Source organism: Bombina bombina, chromosome 2, assembly GCF_027579735.1.
Source record: "Bombina bombina isolate aBomBom1 chromosome 2, aBomBom1.pri, whole genome shotgun sequence".
Lineage (NCBI taxonomy): Eukaryota > Metazoa > Chordata > Amphibia > Anura > Bombinatoridae > Bombina > Bombina bombina.
Genome location: NC_069500.1, coordinates 425700186 through 425722353, shown reverse-complemented (window position 1 = coordinate 425722353; position 22168 = coordinate 425700186). Strand labels below are relative to the sequence as shown.

General features: G+C 39.6%; 1 protein-coding gene across 1 annotated transcript in view; it reads right to left on the bottom strand.

The window, feature by feature from the left end:
* The window catches only part of CABIN1 (calcineurin binding protein 1), a 1089846-nt gene that overhangs the window by 492985 nt on the left and 574693 nt on the right, over nucleotides 1-22168 (bottom strand). Inside the window, exon 28 of the mRNA XM_053701973.1 lies at nucleotides 2167-2495. Within this exon, the coding sequence (XP_053557948.1) occupies nucleotides 2167-2495 (329 nt within the window). The remainder of the gene's footprint in view (nucleotides 1-2166; nucleotides 2496-22168) is intronic.

Below are 22168 nucleotides of genomic sequence, written 5' to 3'. Positions count from 1 at the left end.
TGAAGTTATAGTTAGATGCTAGTTTCTTCATAATGTGTCCACTGGTAAAGGTTAAGATTTCCCTTAAGTTAGCTCTGGTATGTTATAGATACAGATGTGCCTACTGTGGTAACGGTAATTTTTGCAATGGCTCACTTTAACAATTGAATGCATTTATCTTGTATATATAAGTTAGCTACTTTTTGCAATGGTGGTTTCCACACTAGGTACATTCTGTAATTAAACACTGAGTGCATATTGGGTTCCCAAGACATTTTGATTTACACATTTTAATGAGCGTTTTTTGTTTTAGGCTGTAATTGTAATTGAAGTGATGTAACTTTATATTTCAATGTATTTTTCAGGGTGGAGGCTGAGAATGGGTTAAATTGCATATGAATTTGCTATACTATACTGTGATTGGATATGATGACCGCTCCCCCTGAGATTTAACAGCTGTTGTTAACACTTGTTTCTTAGCTCTGATGAACTGCCCGTGAGGCAGGAAACGTGTCAGCTGTGGTGTCTATCTGTGAGCTGTGCCGTTGTTGCTTTTAATGCAAGTATTCAATAAATTGTATTTTTAAACAAAAGGAATCTCTCCCTGCCTTTTCATCACTGGGACCGCGATAATGTTGTTGTATGTTTAATCTTGATAAGAGGGGTTTGGAGAGCACTAGCTGTGTCAGTGGTGTGGTAAGCCTCTTATTTATATATATAATTCTTGGGAATAATTGTTAAAAGTACTTAACTATACCTTGTGATATCCGCACTACTGGGACTCTGGAATAGAGTTGTTTTCACGAGGGGAGCCTTTTTTATTGGCGTTTACACTCGTACAGTCTAAAAAGCAGTTGAGTCTTCTCAGCATTAAGACCATTAATTCTGACCAAATCCCCAACTCCATTTGCAGAAATGCTGCCCCAAACTTGCAAGGAACCTCCACCATGCTTCACTGTTGTCAGCAGACACTCATTCTTATACCACTCTCCAGCCTTTGGGTGAACAAACTGCCTTCTGCTACAGCCAAATATTTGACTCATAAGTTCAGAGCACCTGCCGACTTTTCTGCACCATAGTTCCTGTGTTTTCGTGCATAGATGAGTCGCTTGGCAATATAAATAAACTATTAACATTACAATTTTTTTTTAAAAGTATTTACACCTGCCCAAAACTCTTGCACATTGTTATATATGAAAGTGTTTTCTTAATAACATTCACCTAGTTCATGAGTTTTGCCCTATACCCGGGTGCATAAAGAACGCAATAAAATGAGCGGTAACACACTTTCCATAGTGCTGCCATTACAAGTTACTGAAAAACCTCCTTGTGCTGTGTGGTATGGTGTGTTAAGCTCCATACCGCACAAAAGCCAAGGGCTGAGTGTACGTGCTCGTGCACGCTTTCCCCCATAAACATCAATGGGGAGAGAGTATTAGGTAAAAACTGATACACCAGCGATTGCGGAATGGCAAATTGCTGTAACGCAACCCCATTGATGTCTATGGGGAAAAGAAAGTTATGTTTAAACATATCACCCTAACATAAACCCCTAGTCTAAACACCCCTAGTCCGCCGCCGCCCCCCCCCCCGACATCACCAACACTAAATAAAGTTATTAACCCTAATCCGCCACTCCCCGACATCACCAACACTAAATAAACCTAATAACCCCTAAACCGCCGGCCCCCACATCGCCAACACTATATAAACCTATTAACCCCTAATCTGCCGCTCCCCGACATCGCTGACGCTAAATAATGAGGATAAATAAATAAGGATGAGAGCTACTGAAATCCTATTGGCTGATTTGAACAGCCAATAGGATTTCAGTAGCTCTCATCCTATTGGCTGATTTGAATTTGAAGAATGAAATCAGCCAATAGGAATGCAAGGTACTCCATTTTTAAACGGGTACCTTGCATTCAACTTCAGTGTACGGCGGTGATCGTATGAAGAGGACGCTCTGCGCAGGATGTCATCGCCGGTCCTGGATAGCTCCTCGCCGCCGGGATGAAGATAGAAGATGCCCCCGCGATGGATGAAGATGTTGCCGCTTGGATGAAGACTATATATATTTATATACAAAATCACTCACATACATATACACACCTTTACACATTATATTAATTTATATATGTAAAATAATAATTATGTTATATTTATCAACACATGTCTACTTCTCACCTGGTGAGTTTGGCTGTAAGTATACAGATAAGCTAGCCGGTACAAGCTCTTGTAGTGCTGGGGAAATCGGCTTAGACATAGCTTGAATGATGCTGTGCACTGCTCAGTTAGGACTGTATGCTGCTCTTTGATGTCTTCTGGTAGGCTCTGGGGGTACTCTGATGTCTCTCCATTTGCCTCACTTTTCTTTCTTGTGTCCCCTAATTGCAGAGGTGGTGGCAATAACCTAACAGGTGTGGTGCAAAAATGAGAAGTTTGTGCATCTGAAGGAGCTCTGGAATCAGCTGTACTGGGAGTATCTGGACACTCCTGCTGTTCTTCCGATTTTCCTGCAATTGAAAATTATTCCAGGTTTACCATTTAATCTGCACATAGCAAAGGGTAATAATAGCCATCAATAAAGGGTAATTATTGGAATCTTTATGATTTATAAAGAACCTTTACAAACCTAAGGAATAAACAGACTATATAAGTATGTGCATGTTATAACTATGTGTGACTTAAAGGTACTATGTACTGTAAAAAAAGTTTGACCAGATTACGAGTGGCGCGCTAACAGTTACGCACAAGCGAAAATGTGCTTATTGCTCGTATTACAAGTTGAAGGTAAACACAATTGAAATTAACACACATTGAGATAGCACGTTCCTCATGACCTCTGGTTAACTATTCTCAAAACAAAAAAGTGTCATAAAACACATCACAAACACATTACAAAGTACAGTTACACTTATAATAACACTATCTAATAAAAATTATTTAAAAAAAATATTGTACAAAAAAGTTATAAGGGCTCAAAGATATGACATCTCCGGTGTCAGATATATGTTATATGTGTGTACATATGTATTTATATATGTGTATATCTATTTACAGGCACACATAAGTACATATGTACACACACACACACATTATATATATATATATATATATATATATGCATTAGAGCCCTTTGCAGTTAAAGGGACAGTCTACTCCAGAATGTTTATTGTATAAAAAGCTAGATAATCCCTACCAATAAGAACAAAGCAAATTTGATGCTAAAAGTAAATTGGAAAGTTGTTTAGAATTGCATGCCCTATCTGAATCATGAAAGCGTAATTCTGACTAGACTGTCCCTTTAAGTAGATGAAAACATGAAAAATCATATATATGCAATATTCATATTTAATAAATTGTTTAACTTTGCATTTGCAGTAAACATTTCACATTCCAATGTTCTGCACATAGCAGAATATGTTCTAAGTATTTTTAAATAGATATTCCTATATATCTGTATATATCTATACTTATATATATATATAACCAAAAAAAACATCAGATATATGTAGAAATACGTTTTTATGAATACATAAAACTTATTCTAGTATGTGAAGAACATTGGAATGTGAAATATTCATATTTTCATGTTGGGTTATTACACTTGAGAATATGCGATCGGGTTTGTGCGAGAGTAGGGTGTTCCTTTTTCTTCGCTCCATTGACTTCTATGGGGGAATATGTTAATACATGCGTAATATCCTAAATTCAGCTTTATGCTTGCATCCGGTTAATGCTCATTTGAAAACAGTTTGCTTTCAACTTGTAATATGAATGCTTCTCGTTGCACAAAAAAAGCTTACTTCTAGCGCAATTATCACGCAAATAGGAGCCTTAAATACCGCTCCACATGTACTCTGGCGCTTTGCTGTTAAAGGGATATTCCAGCCAAAATTGTACACCACATGGGTGCATTTCGGTATTGAACAGAAGCAATTTTGTAATATACATGCATTAGCAAAAAGGCTTCTAATAAAAGCTATTGCTGTTTCAAAAGTGTATTTAAGTATGCACCGTGCACCAGCATTTTAAACACAACACTTATTTCGGAGAGCCTAAGGTGCTTGTACCATCTGGTAATGACTCAATTTGTTAATTGCTGACACGATACAAGCCCCACTGATTATCTGAGCAGCTGCATTATTTAAAATATGGGTGCAGTGAAAATAACTAGTTACGCTTCACATGCATGTGCAGAGAAAAATGTTAACACTAAAACAGTGATAACTCTTAATACAAGCATTTTTGCCAATACATGTATATTACAAATATGTTTCTATTAAAAAATGCAATAAATCTATGTGCATTTATATTTTGACTTGAATGTCCCTTATTCCCAATGACTTGCTATATGTGCAACAGGTTATAATAAGATGTATAGGAAGTTGTTCCTTCAGGCTTATTTTTGCAATAACATTTTTTTATAAAAAGCTGGTTTTGCTAATTGAAACCACCACTTATAATGACAATTCTAATTCTACACATTGGCCTTTGTGTGCAGAGAGTGAAATAAGAGTAGGGGTCTGCTCTTTCTGCAGACTCAGACAGATTATAAGTATTACACAATATTTTAAGTTTTTCACATATTAGTAATGTATCCCTTTAGATGGTTTACTGGATTATTACTGGTTAGGTTCTGCGTACCAGCAATTATTGGAATCTTTATGATTTCTTGAAACTTTTATGAAACTATATTTAGAATATATTCTTTAAAAGGAATGTTCAGTTTCAATCTTTTTTCCTTGCTGTCCTATAGTAAAAGGCATTTTGATTTTAAACAATGAATTTACTTTATTTTTTAGATTGTTATTAAGTGAAATATATAAATATACTGATGCTTACAAGAGGTTGGATATTCCAGAATGACAATGATAAAAAGCACACCCAGCCATGGATTGCATCAAGTAATGTATGGAATGGCCTTCTAAGAAATCTCTGGGTTGATCTCAAATATAAAGTGCATGTGAGACAACCTAAGAATATTTCAGAACTAGTAGAATTCTATAAAAAAAAAAGGGGGGAAATATTCGCAAAGCAAGAATAGAAAAACTGTTACTGGCTACAACAAACATTTGGAGGACGTGTTTTTTTCCAAGACAGTGTTATGAAGTACTGATTGGAAAGTGCCCAAGCATTTGCACATGCCACATTTACAGTTTTATTTATGTATTAATCAGTTCAATGTTCCAAATAGTAACTGTGCTTTTAAACTAACTGTGCTTTTAACTGTGGGAACTACTATTCCGGGCCACTAGGGGGAGGCAAAGATACCCAAACCCCAAGAGCTCTATAAAACCCCTCCCGCCTTACAAGAAACTAGCCTGATTTATAGTCAAGCAAGAAACGTAGGAAAAGAAATAAGAGCAAAATAACAGGAGCAGGTAAAAAAGATGTGCAAAAAGTAAACTAACCATCACCAAAAACAATAAATGTCAGGAAGATTAGCAATCTTCATATGGAACAAGCAGAAATCTGACAATTCAATGAACTGGCAGATACGCCCTTCCAAAACTCCCTGCAGAAACTGCAGAATCCTAGGAATTCTAAGAGAATTCCAGGAAAAAAACATTATCTACAAGCTAATAAATACAGGCTTTCCAGATCTTATGATAGATCTTCTTAGTCACAGGCTTGCGAGCCTCAATCAAAATATCAACAACAGAATCAGAAAAACTTCTCTGCCTTAAAGGAGTAGCAGTTCAAATTCCATGCCATCAAGCTTAGAGACTTGAGATCTGGATGGAAAAACGGACCTTGCAACAGAAAGTCTAAACACAGAGGAAGAGGCCATGATGGACAACTGGACATCTGAACCAGATCTGCAAACCAAGCCCTGTGAGGCCAAGCTGGAGAAATCAGAATTACTGATGACTCCTCTTGCTTGATCCTGCCAAACATTCTGGGCAGAAGAACCAGAGGATGAAAAACATAGTTAATTCCAAAAGACCATGGAGCTACTAGAGCATCCACTAATTCCGCCTGAGGATCCCTGGACCTCGCAATGTACTTGGGAGTTTTGTTGTTCAACCAAGATGCCATCAAATCTATCTCTAAAAGACCCCAAAGATTCATAATCTGATTGAAAACATCCAGATGAAGAGACCACTCCCCTAGGTGCAGAGACTGACGACTGAGAAAATCTGCTTCCCAGATTATCACTCCTGGAATAGAAACTGCAAAAATGAGACAATTGACATCTGCACAAGAAAGAATTAGAGATACCGCTCTCATGGCTATGGAACTGTGAGCGTCCCCCCCCCTTATGATTGATATAGGCCACTTCTGTGACATTGTCTGACTGAAAACAGAGATGAGACTCCCTTTTCAAAAGAGGCCAACGCTAAAGGGCCCTGAAAATTACACAGATCTCAGGGTTTCACCCTAGATTTCAATATTATTTGCTGCTTTTTATCTTGGCTGCCATTTTGACTCACCTTTTCTCCTTGCCTGTAAGCAGAGTGTGTAACACTACTTACTACTCTCCTAGGCTCACTCTTACGGCAAAACTGGAGAACATCATCAGAGAGGAACAGGTTGCAGTCCCAGGATGATTAAACTGCCTCAGTCATGTTTGCCATTGCACTTGCGTTGTCTCTTATCTCTCTGTGAGCTCCTGTCTCCTTGTATACCTGGCTTGTTTGACGTCCCTTCAGGTTCTTGATCACTGGCTAGTTCCTGACTTCTCTGATCTTCGTGTTCCTGACCCTTGCTCATCTGACTACTCACTTTGGTTCCTGACCCAGCTTGTCTGACTATCTGCTTTGGCTTTGAATCCTGGCTTTTAATAAAGGTGTGATTAATTTAGCATTTTACGTCTCTCTCTCTCTGGTACCCTGACAACAGAATTCCAAAATATATTTTGGCAACTTCACCTCCTAAGGAGACAAAACTCCTTATGCCCTCTGAGACCACCAGACGGCCCCCCTACCCGAAAGACTTGAATCTGTAGTGATAAAAGGCCAAATAGGATGCACAAAAGAAGCCCCCTGCATAATAAGCTCATGATTCAATTACCAAGACAGGGACTGACTTGTTTTCTGAACCAGATAAATCTTTTGAGACCACTTGGTATGATCCCTGCACCATTGCCGAAACATACAAAAGCTGAAGAGGCATAGCAATCATGAGGCCTAACACCTCCATACAAAGAGCAACAGAGGAAAAGAAAGAGACTGACACTTTAAACAAGATGACACTAGCTTAAACCTTCTTTGATCTCATGGAAACTAAATCTATCTGAACCCCCAGAAAAGCAACCCTTGACTACGGAACAAGAGAACTCTTTGGAAAATTGATTTTCCAACCATGTTCTTGAAGAAACAACAACAGTCTGTTGATGTGAGATTCTGCTAAATGTAAAGAAGGAGCCTGAAGCAAGATATCATCCAGGTAAGGAAACACTGCAATACCCTGCGTTCTGAATACAGACAAAAGGGTACTGGATACAGTTGAAAATATTCTGGGACCAGTAGCTAGACCAAACAGTTTCAGCAAACTGAAAGTGCTTGTCAAGAAAAGCAAACCTTGGGAACTGAAAATGATCCTTGTGAATAGGAACATGAAAGTAAGCATCCTTTAAATCTATTGTGGACATAATCTGACCTTGCTGAAGAGGCAAAATAGTCCAAATAGTCTCCAGTAGGAACTGTGATAAACCTGTTCAGAGCTTTTAGATCCAAAACTGGTCTGAAAGTTATTTCCTTTTTTGGAACAATAAAGTGATTTGAATAAAAAAAAAAACAACAACCCCTGTTCCAACAAAGGAAAAGGAACTGAAGGAGAGAAACCTTGCTTTTGAGCAGATGAGTCAGCTTTTTGTTCCTTATTCTGATGAAAGGAACAAAAACAATTAGAAGCTTTGGATTTTCCTCTAGACTTTCTGTCTTGAGGGTAAAAAAACCAAAACATTACCTTCAGTAACAGTAGAAATAATAGCATCTAAATCAAAACCAAATAACTTACCAATAGACTGAGGTTATGTGGGAGGAATTTTATAGAGCTCTTTGGGTTTGGGGATCTTTGCCTCCTTCTAGTGGTAGAGAAGAGTGATTCACAAGAGTAAAGGATTGTGGACTCTCACCACCTGTATGACAGAAAGAGCAGTTACTGATAGGCACCCATCTACTGGATAAAATCAGCAGGAAGACAAACCAGTGCTGAAACAGAACAGCAGAGGACATGGAATAGACCTATATTGATGACCCAACAGGAAGAGGCAAAAAACAGGTCCCAAGACACCTGTGTAAGGCACCATCCTCCAGTGGAGGCAAAGATTAGACTAGTTAAAGGGACATAAAAAGCACATTTTTTTTCATGATTTAGAAAGAACATGCAATTTTAAACAGCTTTCTAATTAACTTCTATTATCTAATTTGCTTCATTCTCTTTATATATTTTGTTGAAAAGCATATCTAGATAGGCTCAGTAGCTGCTGATTGGTGGCTGCACATGGATGCCTCGTGTGATTGGCTCATCCATGTGCATGCTATTTCTTCAACAAAGGATGTCTAAAGAATGAAGCAAATTAGATAATAGAAATAAATTGTAATGTTTAAAATTGTATTCTCTACATGAATAATGAAAGAAATATTTTAGGTTTAGTGTCACTCTAACAGTAAGGTGTGAAAGGTTTTATAAAGTTCTTGGGGTTTTGGGAATCTTTGCCACCTCCTAGTGGCCAGGAAGAGCAATTTTCTCGGAGTAATGGATCATGGACTCTCACCACCTATATGAAAGAAAATATGTGTATTTGTTCATTGTATGATGTGTTAAAGGTATATTAAACTCAATGATCTTCTTTCATGTTTCAGATAGAGCATGCAATTTTAAGCAACTTTCTAATTTACTCCTATTATCAAATTTTCTTTGTTCTCTTGCTATCTTTATTTAAAAAGCAGGAATGTAAAGTTTAGGAGCCAGCCCATTTTAGGTTCGGCACCCTGGATAGTGCTTGCTTATTGGTGGCTACATTTAGCGACCGATAAGCAAGGATAACCCAGGATCTGAACCAAAAATGGGCCGGCTCCTAAGCTTTACATTTCTGCTTTTTAAACAAAGATAGCAAGAGAACAAAGAAAAATTGATTATAAGAGTAAAATAGAAAGTTGTTTAAAATTGCATGCTCTTTTTGAATCATTAAAGAAAGCATTTGGGTTTAACTTCTGTTCAATGAGAAAATCAACAAAATATGTTATTTGATCAGGGGTACTCCAATTTTTGCATTTTGACGTATATATACTTTTTTGAAAGAGCCTGTTTCCAACAATAAAGGTTTAAATGTATCATTTATATTCTTAAAGGGACTTGAAACCTAAATTTCATTCATGATGCAGATAGAGCATGTGATTTTAAACAACTTTACAATGCACTTCTATTATCTAATATGTGGGGCGGAGCCAGCGTTTGAGCGAGATGGCTGCACCCTAAGTGAGCTCCGTTTCCCCTCTTGGGCTAACTGTTCTTGAAATGACACCCAAGCAACCCGGACAAGCTGCAAACCAAGGCTGAAGTCACGGATTGTGTCAGCCAGCTGAAAAAAAAATAATAATCTCTGTGCGCAACAAAGGAGCCGTTCCTCACCAGTGATGCACCCGACCGGGGGACTATGCCACGTGAGTAGGCCATGTTTGGGCAACATGTACATAGGCCATAAGTAAACGCATCTCTCTCATAACACCAGGCGTACAGTAATCCCACAAAAGAGCACAGATGATAAGGGGAAAAGCCCTCATTGTTATTATAGGGATACCAGGATTGGTCTGAAATAATGTACACCATGAGGAGAGACATAACATGTTTTATAACCATGCGCAATCAATCTGCTTAATACATGCCTTTAACACCACAAATTCAAGAAAGAGAGGAATAATTTCCTATATGCTTTAGACTGTGTTGATGCAACCAATATTTACATACCGAACAAGAGAATAGAACCTACAACAAGGTATCTATTAATAATATTGAGCCAGTGAGAGATAGAATATAAAAGGCTCATAATAGCCTACTGAGGGTTTCAAAGCTGACTTTTTATAATTTGGAGTGCTGTAGCCACTGTGGGTGAATGTTTTGCCCTGTCTGGGATTATCTTATTCTCTATACACTGAGCCACGCTAGTTAACACCATTAACAGCACTGCTGCAGCTATTCACCAAGAGGTCACTTCTTCTTCTTCTTCTTCCTATATTTAACAGAATGACAATAAACAATCTAAGAGCAATATGTCTCCAAAAAGAGTAAACAAGGCTGAAAGGTCAGCAAAAAAACACACAAGCACAGTACCATTTGTAAATAATTTTTTTTAAATGTTTGGAAACTCCATTAACACCGGCTGCAACCAACTTAGAACCACAAACAAGACCCTCTTCACCCTCCTTAGAATCAAAGTTTAAATCCACTTCTCCAGCAATATTAATTCCCACAGCTGTTTTGGACTCTCTATCGCCAAAAAAAGATTTCTCAGCTTACAGGTGAAAGAGTGCATTCGTGAGGAAATATCTGAAATAAACAAAGAGCTTACTGATCTGGGACAGAAGGTGGACAAGCTAGAGGAGGATTCTACATCACAGAACTCAGCTATAAAAAATCTCAACACCCGTATAAACCAGCAAGAAGATACTATCCAGCAACTAGAAAACAAAATTGACGATCTGGAGAACAGAAGTCGTCAACACAATATAAGAATTCGAGGTATTTTAGAAGAGGTTCTATCACAGGAGCTGGAGCGTTATGTACAAGGTTTATTTTCCTATTTGTCGGATGAAACAGAAGATACTACAATAGCTCTAGACAGAATACATAGAGACCTAAGAGCTAAACCTCTGGAAAGATAACCACCTAGGGATGTAATTGTAAGAGTAACCAACTACCCACTTAAGGAAAATATCCAATACAATTCAACTCAACCGAAGTACAACTATTTAAAGGCCTTTCACCCAGAACCCTGCAAACAAGAAGAGACCCTAAACCCCTGACAGCAAAACTTCGGCAACACAGCATTCCATATAGATGGGGACATCCCTTCAATCTGCAAATAGCCTGGAGAGGCAGAAGAATCATCTGCACATCTACTGAATAAATTGCATCTATATGTAAAGAACTAGGGATTGCTCTGCCATCACCCTCAGCCAACAGTGCACAAGCCTCAACCAATAAAGACTCACAAGCTCCACCATTACCTCAAAGGATGGACTGGCAAAGAGTACCTCAGAGACGATCTCATATCAGGTACTAAAGTGAATACCGGTATTATTTAGAGACTAGAAGCCACTTAGAAAACCCGCAAGTATTCTTTTGCTGATTATCTAAATTGTTGTGTTCTCTGCTTTCTTTACAGGTTGTGTTATGCAGAATTATGTATAACAATTTTATGCATAGGTTGCTTCTAAAGTAGAAGCTACATGTTTGCCCAAGTGGGATATTATTTCCCCCTACATGTTCCAATGTTATATTCAATATGTTTTGGTTTATGTTAGGTTTTTTTAGGGATCACTCATGACACAGTTTGTACTTTTCAAGGTCACATAAACTTTCATTATCCTACTCAAAAAGTCAATATGACACAAACTAATTCACAACATATGCACATTATTACTCAAAATGTGAAGGGTTTCAACTGTCCTAATAATAGAGCAATGACCCTTCAGGATTAAAAGAAAAAAGGAGGGAAGATCTTAATGTTACAAGAAACCCACTAAAAAAGGTAATAGAATCCCGAAATATTTCTCCACCAATTACCCTCAGCATTATCATAGTACCAATCTTGCAAAAGATTCATTGATAGTAGCAGGAGATCTAAATATTCCACTAGTTCCTAATATTGATTGTTCCAATCCCAATAAACTCAATGCTTAAAAGACTCTTCAGTATATATGGATTTTTGTTTTTACTTTAACCTTACATGATTCCTGGAGATATTTTTTGATCCTCATAATAGGGACTTAACGTTCTTCTCACATCCACAAAAGAGTTACTCGAGACTTGACTACGTCTTAGTAGACCACATAGAACTTTCTCAAGTTAGATTAACATACGACACAAAACATGGTCTGATCACTTCATGGTAGAATGTATTATACAATGGCCATCTATCAAAATCAAACCATTTTGTTGGAGATTGGACGACTCTCTATTATTAGAACCAGTAGAAGTAGAAAAACTTACAAAATAGCTAAAAATGTACTTCACAATAAATAATACACCTGACTCGAAACCTGAAATGGTATGGGAAGCTCATAAGGCCTACATGAGGAGAGAATTTATAAAACTCAGGGCATGCAAACGTAGATTAGAAACCAAAATATATTCCACATTAGCCTAAGAAGTAAATTAACTAGCCTATCTAGTAAAAACAAACCCCACTGACTCGACTCTACAAACACAACTACTATACAAACGCGAAAAACTGAATCTCCAAATAGACCCCGAAAAAGAAAAAATTATTTCTGCAACAAAAAATTTATGGAGAAGGAATTAGAACAGGTAAATTGTTAGCGAGGGCTCTTAAAAAACAACAGTTAAAAACCTATATTCACTCAATTACATCTAACAACGGCACACAAGTAAAAGATACTAAGAGTATAGCCGAAACATTTAAGCAATTCTACCATAGATTATATAATTTATTTCCAGAAAGACCTACAGAATGACACAAAAGAGCATGTGAGACTTACCTAAAAAATATCAACCTCCCACAAATCTTGCCAGAAGCAACACTAACCTTGGTAGCACCAATAACGAAATAAGAGGCCATATCGAGCCTAAAACCTAATAAAGCACTAGGTCCTGATGGATTCCCCAACCATTACTATAAAACTTTCTCAATACATTTAGTTCCACATCTCACCTCATTGTTTAATCATATCTCAGATTTAAATGTATTCCCAGATACTATGCTACAAGCACACATAACGGTTATACCAAAATCGGGCAAGACTCCTCATACTCCAGCCAATTTCAGACCCATTTCCCTATTAAATAATGACCTTAAATGATATGCCAAAGTCCTTGCGAATAGACTAAATAACTTATTACCCTCACTAATAGATTCTGACCAGGTGGGATTCGTGCCCCAGAGAGAGGCCAAAAACAATGTAAGTAAAGCCATCAATTTGTTTGTATTTATCGAAAATTTTAAAAATCCATTAGTATAGCCCTCTACAGATGCCGAAAAGGCTTATGATAGGCTAGATTGGAAATACTTACAAACCACTTTAAATTTGTTTTCTCTACAAAATTTATCTCTCAAATTTTGGCTTTCTACCCAAACCCTACAGCACAAATAAAAACCAATGGCACTCTATCAGACGTTTTCGAAATACGTAATGGTACCCTCCAGGGATGCCCTTCATCCCCTCTTTTTTTCATCCTCTCACTAGAACCATTGGCAATTAGAATACCACAGAATAAAAGGGATTAAGATGCTTTGTTCCACATCTTCCCGAGATCTTTCTCCCTGAGCGCCAAGAAGTTCTTAATCTATGCTCTGGCGGCTACTAAACTGTGCTTAGCCCGGGCATGGAAGCGGACTGAACCCCCAAATTTAAACGAGGTTTGCGATGTGATAAATCACTTCACAACCATGGAAAGATATGTCGCTGGGGAAAACAATACTCTAGACTCTTACTGGGAGACGTGGTCTGACTGGCTTGAGCTCCGATAAATAAGACCTACCTGCTATGCTGTTTCGCATTCGAATCTTGAGGAGGGAGTCTATGTGAACCCCCCCTCCCTTCCCCACTCCACCACCCCCCCCCCCCTTTTTTTTCTTTTTTTTTTCTTCCTTTTCTCAGTGTCCTAATCCCCTTTTTTCTCTTTTTCTCTTCTTACCCTCTTTTCCGAGGGAGATGTGTATTTTAGTTTGACCTTTGTACATCAAGTAGTCTGGAAAATCAGTACATGTGCCATGTTGGCTCACCTTCTACTTGTCCCCCTATTAGGGCTAATGAATGCCCGGTTTCTTGTTTTTTCTTTCTATTCGCGGTTATGAAAAAGTGTACTGCTGACATGCAAGTTAATGTTTTTGACTATTTCAGTAAATGAACTGTATGTTTCTGCTGAACTTTACCTATTAGTACATTTTTGTTCAATGTATACTCTGCTGCAATGTTGCTATGATATTATTGTATTGTGCATTTCTATTCAATAAAAAAAAAAATATTTCTGAAAAAGAAAAGGGATTAAGATTCAAGACCAAATATATAAACTCGCAATGTTTGCAGATGATATTCTGATGACTTTATCATCTCCCGAGTCCCTTCCCGAGGTTCAAAAGGAACTTAACTTATATGGCTTTGTATCCAACTTTCTAATTAACACCACAAAAAACAAAATGTATGCTTACCTGATAAATATCTTTATTTCCAGATATGTTGAGTCTACGATGTCATCAATTACGGTTGGGAATATCACTACTGGCCAGCAGGAGAAGGCAAAGAGCACCCCAGCAAAGCTGTTAAAGGGACACTGAACCCACATTTTTTCTTTTGTGATTCAGATAGAGCATGCAATTTTAAGCAACTTTCTAATTTACTCCTATAATCACATTTTCTTCATTCTCTTGGTATCTTTATTTAAAAAGGAAGAATGTAAGTTTAGATGCCGGCCCATTTTTGGTGAACAGCCTGGGTTGTTCTTGCTAATTGGTGGAAAAATTCACCCACCAATAAACAAGTGCTGTCCAGGGTACTGAACCAAAAATTGGCTGGCTCCATAGCTTAGATGCCTTCTTTTTCAAATAAAGATAGCAAGAGAACAATGAAAATTTGATAATAGGAGTAAATTAGAAAGTTGCTTAAAATTGCATGCTCTAGCTGAACCATGAAAGAAAAATTTGGGTTCAGTGTACCTTTAAATGTCACTTCCCTACCCATAATCCCTAGTCATTCGAAGGGAAATGGAAAAAAGGAAAAACACAAACGTGTAGAGGAGCCTGAGGTTTAGTAAAAAATAACTGTCTTTAAAAAACAGGGTGGGGTCGTGGACTCACCATATCCAGAAAGAAAGAAATTTATCAGGTAAGCATAAATTTTGTTTTCTTTCCTAAGATATGGTGAGCTCACAACGTCATCAATTACTGTTGGGAATCAATACCCAAGCTAAAGGACACATATGACTAGGGAGGGAAAAAAAGAAAACAGGCAGACCTAAACAGAAGGCACCACTGCTTGAAGAACCTTTCTCCCAAAGGAAGCCTCAGTTGAGGCGAAAGTATCAAATTTGTAAAACTTGGAAAAAGTATGTAGAGAGGACCAAGTTGCAGCCTTGCAAATCTGTTCCACAGAAGCTTCATTTTGAAAACCCAAGAAGAGGAGACAGCCCTAGTGGAATGAGCTGTTATTCTCTCAGGAGGCTGCTGTCCAGCAGTCTCATAAGCCAAATGAATAATACTTCTCAACCAGAGAGAAAGAGAAGTAGCAGTAGCTTTCTGACCTTTACGCTTTCCAGAGAAACACACGAACAGGGCAGGGGACTGACGGAAATCTTTAGTCGTCTGTAGGTGGTATTTTAGAGCATGCACAGCATCCAGGTTGTGCAACAAACGTTCTTTATGAGAAGAAGGATTAGGACATAGAGAAGGAACAACAATTTCCTGATTAATATTTTCAGAAACCACCTTAGGAAGAAAACCCAACTTAGTACGAAGAACTTTCTTATCAGCATGAAAGATAAGATAAGGAGAATCACACTGCAAAGCTGAGAGTTCCGAGACTCTTCGAGCAGAAGAAATAGCAATAAGAAACAAAACCTTCCAAGATAACAACTTAATATCAATGAAATGCAAAGGCTCAAACGGAGCCTGCTGCAAAACTTTAAGAACAAGGTTAAGGCTCCAAGGAGGAGCAACAGACTTAAACACAGGCATGATTCTGACCAGGGCCTGACAAAAGGATTGAACATCTGGCACATCCACTAGAGGTTTATGCAACAAAATAGATAATGCATAAATCTGACCCTTCAGAGAACTGACTGACGATCCTTTCTCCAGAACTTCCTGGAGAAAAGACAAAATCCTAGGAATCCTGACCCTACTCAAAGAGTAGCCCTTGGATTTGCATCAATAAAAGTATTTACACCATATCTTATGGTAAATCTTTCTAGTAACAGGCTTGCAAGCCTGAATCATGGTTTCAATGACCGACTCAGAAAAACCACGCTTAGACAGAACTAAACATTCAATCTCCAAGCAGCCAGCTTAGATGAAAGAATGGAACCTGAGTAAAAAGGTCCTTCCTCAGAGGAAACCTTCAAGGTGGAAAAGAAGACTTCTTCACTAGGTCTGCATACCAGATCCTGCGAGGCGAAGCAGGTGCTATTAGAATTACCGAAGCTCTCTCCTGTTTGATACGAGCAATGACTCGTGGAAGGAGAGCAAACGGAGGAAGCAGATATGCTAGACTGAAATCCCAAGGAACCGCCAGAGCATCTATCAGGGCGACCTGCAGACCTATTGACCTTGAACCATACCTTGGAAGCTTGGCGTTCTGCCGAGACACCATCAGATCCAATTCCGGCCCTGAGACATATGTTCCTGAGAAAGCCACCACGGGAAAGAGTCTCTTGTCGACTGATCTATCCTCTGAGACAGATCCGAATGGTCGCCGTTCCACTGTCTGAGCATGCATAACTGCAGAGCTCACAAATGGAATCAAGCAAAGGGAATGATGTCCATGGAAGCAACCATCATACCAATTACCTCTATACACTGAGCCACTGACCGAACAGTAGACTGCAGGGAGAGGCTAGAGTAAAGGATTTTGGATTTTCTGACCTCTGTCAGAATTTTTTTTTATAGATAGGGAATCTATTATGGTCCCTAAGAAAACCACCCTTGTAGCTGGAACAAGGGAACTCTTCTACAGATTCACTCTCCACCCGTGGGAACGTAGAAAAGACAACAAGATCTCTGTATGAGAGTTTGCTTGTTGAAAAGATGGCGCTTGAACCAATATGTTGTCAAGGTAGTGGGCCACCGCAATTCCCCAGGCCCTGATCACTGCCAAGAGAGCCCTCAGAACCTTTGAGAACATTCTGGGAGCTGTGGCAAGGCCAAACGAAAGAGCCACAAACTGAAAGTGTTTGTCCAGAAAGGCGAATCACAGATACTTGTAATGATCCCTGTGGATGGGAACATGAGACACTATGTCCACAGCCCAAGGATCTGGGACATCTCGGACCCAGGCTTGAACAGAACAGAGAAAGTCTGCCCCCCCACTTGATCTGGTCCCGGAACAGGGGCGAACCCTTCATGCTGACAGACTCAGCTGAGGGCTTCTTAGATTCCCTTTATTCCAAGACTGATTGGGCTTCCAAGAGGACTTGGACTATTCCTGCTTGGAAGAGGGAGAGGAAGAATTTCCTTTGGAATTACGAAAGGAACGAAAATTACTTTGACGTCCTTTAGGTCTATTCTTCTTGTCTTGTGGTAGAAAAGACCCTTTTCCACCAATAATGTCAGAAATTATATCTGCCAAACCCGGGTCAAACAAGGTCTTACCCTTGTAAGGAAGCACTAAAAGTTTGGATTTAGACGTAACATCTGCTGATCATGATTTAAGCCACAACACCCTGTGAGCTAGCACAGCAAAGCCAGATATTTTGGCTCCCATCTTAATAACTTGCATGGTAGCATCAGAAATAAATGAGTTGGCTAGCTTGAGAGCCTTAATCCTATCCGGTATCTCCTCCAAAGGAGTCTCTACTTGAAGAGAATCAGACAAAGTATCGTACCAATAACATGCTGCACTAGATACAGTGGCAATACAAACTGCAGGTTGCCATTGGACACCCTGATGAACATACATTTTCTTCAAATAAGCATCCAGCTTCTTGTCCACTGGATCCTTAAAAGAGCAGCTGTCCTCAATAGGAATAGTAGTTCTCTTAGCCAGAGTAGAAATTGCCCCTTCTACATTAGGCACAGGTGATTACTCCATTCTAATCCTCCTGGATCTCTCAGCTGCATTTGACACCATTAACCATAGGATTCTAAAAGAGCACTTGCAGCACATCTGTGGTCTAGGAGGCACAGTCCTTAACTGGTTTAAATCTTTCCTCACTGGTAGATCAGAGAGAGTAATATCAGGATCAAGCTCATCAGCACTAACAGAACTGGCCTGCAGAGCTCCACAAGGATCCATCCAGTCTCCCATGCTATTCACAATTTACTTACTACCACTGAGGGACATCATTAGCCAACATGGCTTAAGGTATCATTGTTACACTGATGACACACAACTCTACTTCTCCTTTGGTGCAAAAACTACAGACCCAGCATGCCACATAAACAGTTGCTTAACTGACCTCATAGAATGGATGAATGCTAGCTGTCTAAAAGTGAACCCGGAAAAACAGAATTACTCTTGGTGAGGGGACCCTGGGCATAAAAAATATCCCATGATCACACAACTGGCCTGGAGCTTGGAGGCTCTTAGCTTGTTAGTTCAGCAAAGGTACGAAACCTCGGAGTGCTGATTGACGTTGGACTATCTTTTAAACAGCTGATTTCCTCCTTAATAAAATCTGCCTACTTTCATCTGAAAAACATAGCCAGGATACAACACTTAATTCCACTGGATGATATGCCAACATTAATCCATGCATTTGTATCCTCTGGGCTAGATTACTGCAATGCACTCTACTTGGGCCTCCCAATAAAAGAACTCCATCGCCTTCAGACGGTACAAAACACAGCAGCCAGAATACTGTCCAACCAAACTCGCTCCTGCCACATAGCACCTGTTCTCCACTCCCTGCATTGGCTTCCAATTAAATGGCGAACATATTTTAAAATTAGCCTGCTGACCTTCAAAGCATTAAACAACCAAGGCCCACAGTACCTGAAAGAGCTCCTGACACCCTACATCCCATCCCGCTCACTTAGGTCAGCCAACACATCCCTCCTCTCAGTGCCAAGAATAAGGACAAACTCAGGCTCCAGAGCATTCAGACACGCTTCCCCTACTTTCCGTGCGCAATCAGAGAGGCACCGTCCTTACAGACTTTAAAAAAAAAAGCTAAAGACCCACCTCTTCCATCAGGCATTCAGTCCGCTTATCTGACCTTCAGAAACTCCTAAATTTTATGTCTTTATGTTGGTATATTTGTAAAGTGATTTGAGTCTCAAAGGGAGAAAAACGATATATAAATTGCAAATTATTATTATTATTATTATACCTGCCCCCTCGAGAGAAATCTAAGCCGGTCTCAACGTAATGTAGCAGCCGCAGATTAAGCGACTAACTTCTCCAACTGCTCCGTAAGACTGCAAGGAGCGGAACTAAGAGGTCATGTGATCGGCCTATGAAGCTGCCCCACAAATGCAAAGCGCGTGCTTCCATCCGGAAGAGAACCGTTACAAATATGAAAGTCGCTTCCTGACTGAAAAATATGCCAGAGCCAGCGAAATAGATCGCAACAATATGCGATAACAGAGTCAAAAACACCTTACTCACTCTCCTAAGTGAACTAAGAGAGAGATAAAATAAAATAAGCCAGCCAACATATATGGGGTTAAATCTTTCCTTTTCAGAAAGAAAGTTAATCCCAGTCTCTACCTCACATACACAATGTGCATGCTCCCTGCCAAAAATCGACCCTGTACCCAAGAATCTAGTCCCAAAATATGATTGCAGGGAGTCTGAAACTTAACACCCCTTCAGTGCTCGTCTCCCAGCCCCAGAAGACTCAGCACTTAACTGCACATCTAGCTGTCCGGCAGGAGGACAGCTCACCCGGTGTGAAAGGAAGCCATTCCTTACAGAGACCTGTGTAAAAAGGAAAGAGAGTAAACCTACTCTGGCTTTCTGTACTAGAGCAGCAAAATATTAGGAAAACGCAGCAAGGCCCACCTTACAAATTCCTAACTGCTTTAAAGCCACCACTACTCTACTGAAGAGATTAACTTGGACTACAGCTATACCTAAAATCTTGCTTGTAGCAAAAGAAAACTAAATTTATGCTTACCTGATAAATTACTTTCTTTTATGATATGACGAGTCCACGGATTTCATCCTTACTTGTGGGATATTAACCTCCTGCTAACAGGAAGTGGCAAAGAGCACCACAGCAGAGCTGTATATATAGCCCCTCCCTTCCCCTCCACCCTCAGTCATTCGGCCGAAGGTATAGGAAGAGAAAAAGGAAAGGCTAAAAAGGTGCAAAGGTGACTGAAGTTTACAAAAAAACTAAATTTATGCTTACCTGATAAATTTCTTTCTTTTGCGATGTACCGAGTCCACGGAATCATCCTAACTTGTGGGATATTGTCCTTCCTGACAGGAAGTAGCAAAGAGAGCACCACAGCAGAGCTGTCTATATAGCTCCCCCCTTAACTCCACCCCCCAGTCATTCGACCGAAGGCCAAGGAAGAAAAGGAGAAACTATAAGGTGCAAAGGTGACTGAAGTTTACATAAAAAAATACTATCTGTCTTGAATAGAGAGGGCGGGCCGTGGACTCAGTACATCGCAAAAGAAAGAAATTTATCAGGTAAGCATAAATTTTGTTTTCTTATGCATGATGTACCGAGTCCACGGATTCATCCTAACTTGTGGGATACCAATACCAAAGCTTTAGGACACGGATGAAGGGAGGGGCAAGACAGGAACCTAAACAGAAGGCACCACTGATTGCAAAACCTTTCTCCCAAAAATAGCCTCCGAAGAAGCAAAAGTATCAAATTTGTAAAATTTTGAAAAGGTATGAAGCGAAGACCAAGTCGCAGCCTTACAAATCTGTTCAACAGAAGCATCATTTTTAAAAGCCCATGTGGAAACTACCGCTCTAGAAGAATGAGCTATAATCCTTTCAGGAGGCTGCTGTCCAGCAGTCTCATAAGCCAAACGGATGATGCTTTTTAGCCAAAAGGAAAGAGAAGTCGCTGTAGCCTTTTGACCCCTACGCTGTCCAGAATAGACAACAAACAAAGAAGATGTTTGACGAAAATCTTTGGTTGCCTGCAAATAAAATTTCAAAGCACGAACCACGTCCAAGTTGTGCAACAGACGTTCCTTCTTACAAGAAGGATTAGGACACAGAGAAGAAACAACAATTTCTTGATTGATATTCCTGTTGGTAACAACCTTAGGTAGGAACCCAGGCTTGGTACGCAAAACCACCTTATCAACATGGAACACCAGATAAGGTGAGTCACATTGTAATGCAGATATTTCAGAAACTCTTCGAGCTGAAGAGATAGCAACTAGGAACAAAACTTTCCAAGATAAAAGCTTAATATCTATGGAATGCATGGGTTCAAACGGAACCCCCTGAAGAACTCTAAGAACTAAATTTAGACTCCATGGCAGAGCAATAGGTTTAAACACAGGCTTAATTCTAACTAAAGCCTGACAAAAAGGCCGAACGTCTGGAACATCTGCCAGACGCTTGTGCAACAAAATATACAGAGCAGATATCTGTCCCTTTAGGGAACTAGCTGATAATCCTTTTCTTTAATCCCTCTTGGGGAAAGAACAAAATACTAGGAATCCTGATTTTACTCCAGGAGAAGCCTTTGGATTCAAACCAAAAAAGATATTTACGCCATATCTTATGATAAATATTCCTGGTAACAGGCTTTCGAGCCTGAATCAAGGTATTTATGACTGACTCAGAGAAACCCCGCTTTGATAGAATCAAGCGTTCGATCTCCAAGCAGTCAGTTGCAGAAAAATTAGATTTGGATGCTTGAATGGACCTTGAATCAGAAGGTCCTGTCTCAATGGCAGAGACCATGGTGGAAGGGATGACATGTCCACCAGGTCTGCATACCAAGTCCTGCGTGGCCACGCAGGCGCTGTCAAAATCACCAACACTCTCTCCTGTTTGATTCTGGCAATCAGACGTGGAAGGAGAGGGAAAGGTGGAAACACATAAGCCAGGTTGAACGACCAGGGTACTGCTAGAGCATCTATCAGTACAGCCTGAGGATCCCTTGACCTGGAGCCGTAACAAGGAAGTTTGGCGTTCTGACGAGACGCCATCAGATCCAACTCTGGTGTGCTCCATAGCCGCACCAGCTGAGCAAACACCTCCGGATGGAGTTCCCACTCCCCCGGATGAAAAGTCTGACAACTTAGAAAATCTGCCTCCCAGTTCTCTACACCTGGGATATAGATCGCTGACAGATGGCAAGAGTGAGCCTCTGCCTATTGGATTATCCTTGAGACCTCTATCATCGCTAAGGAACT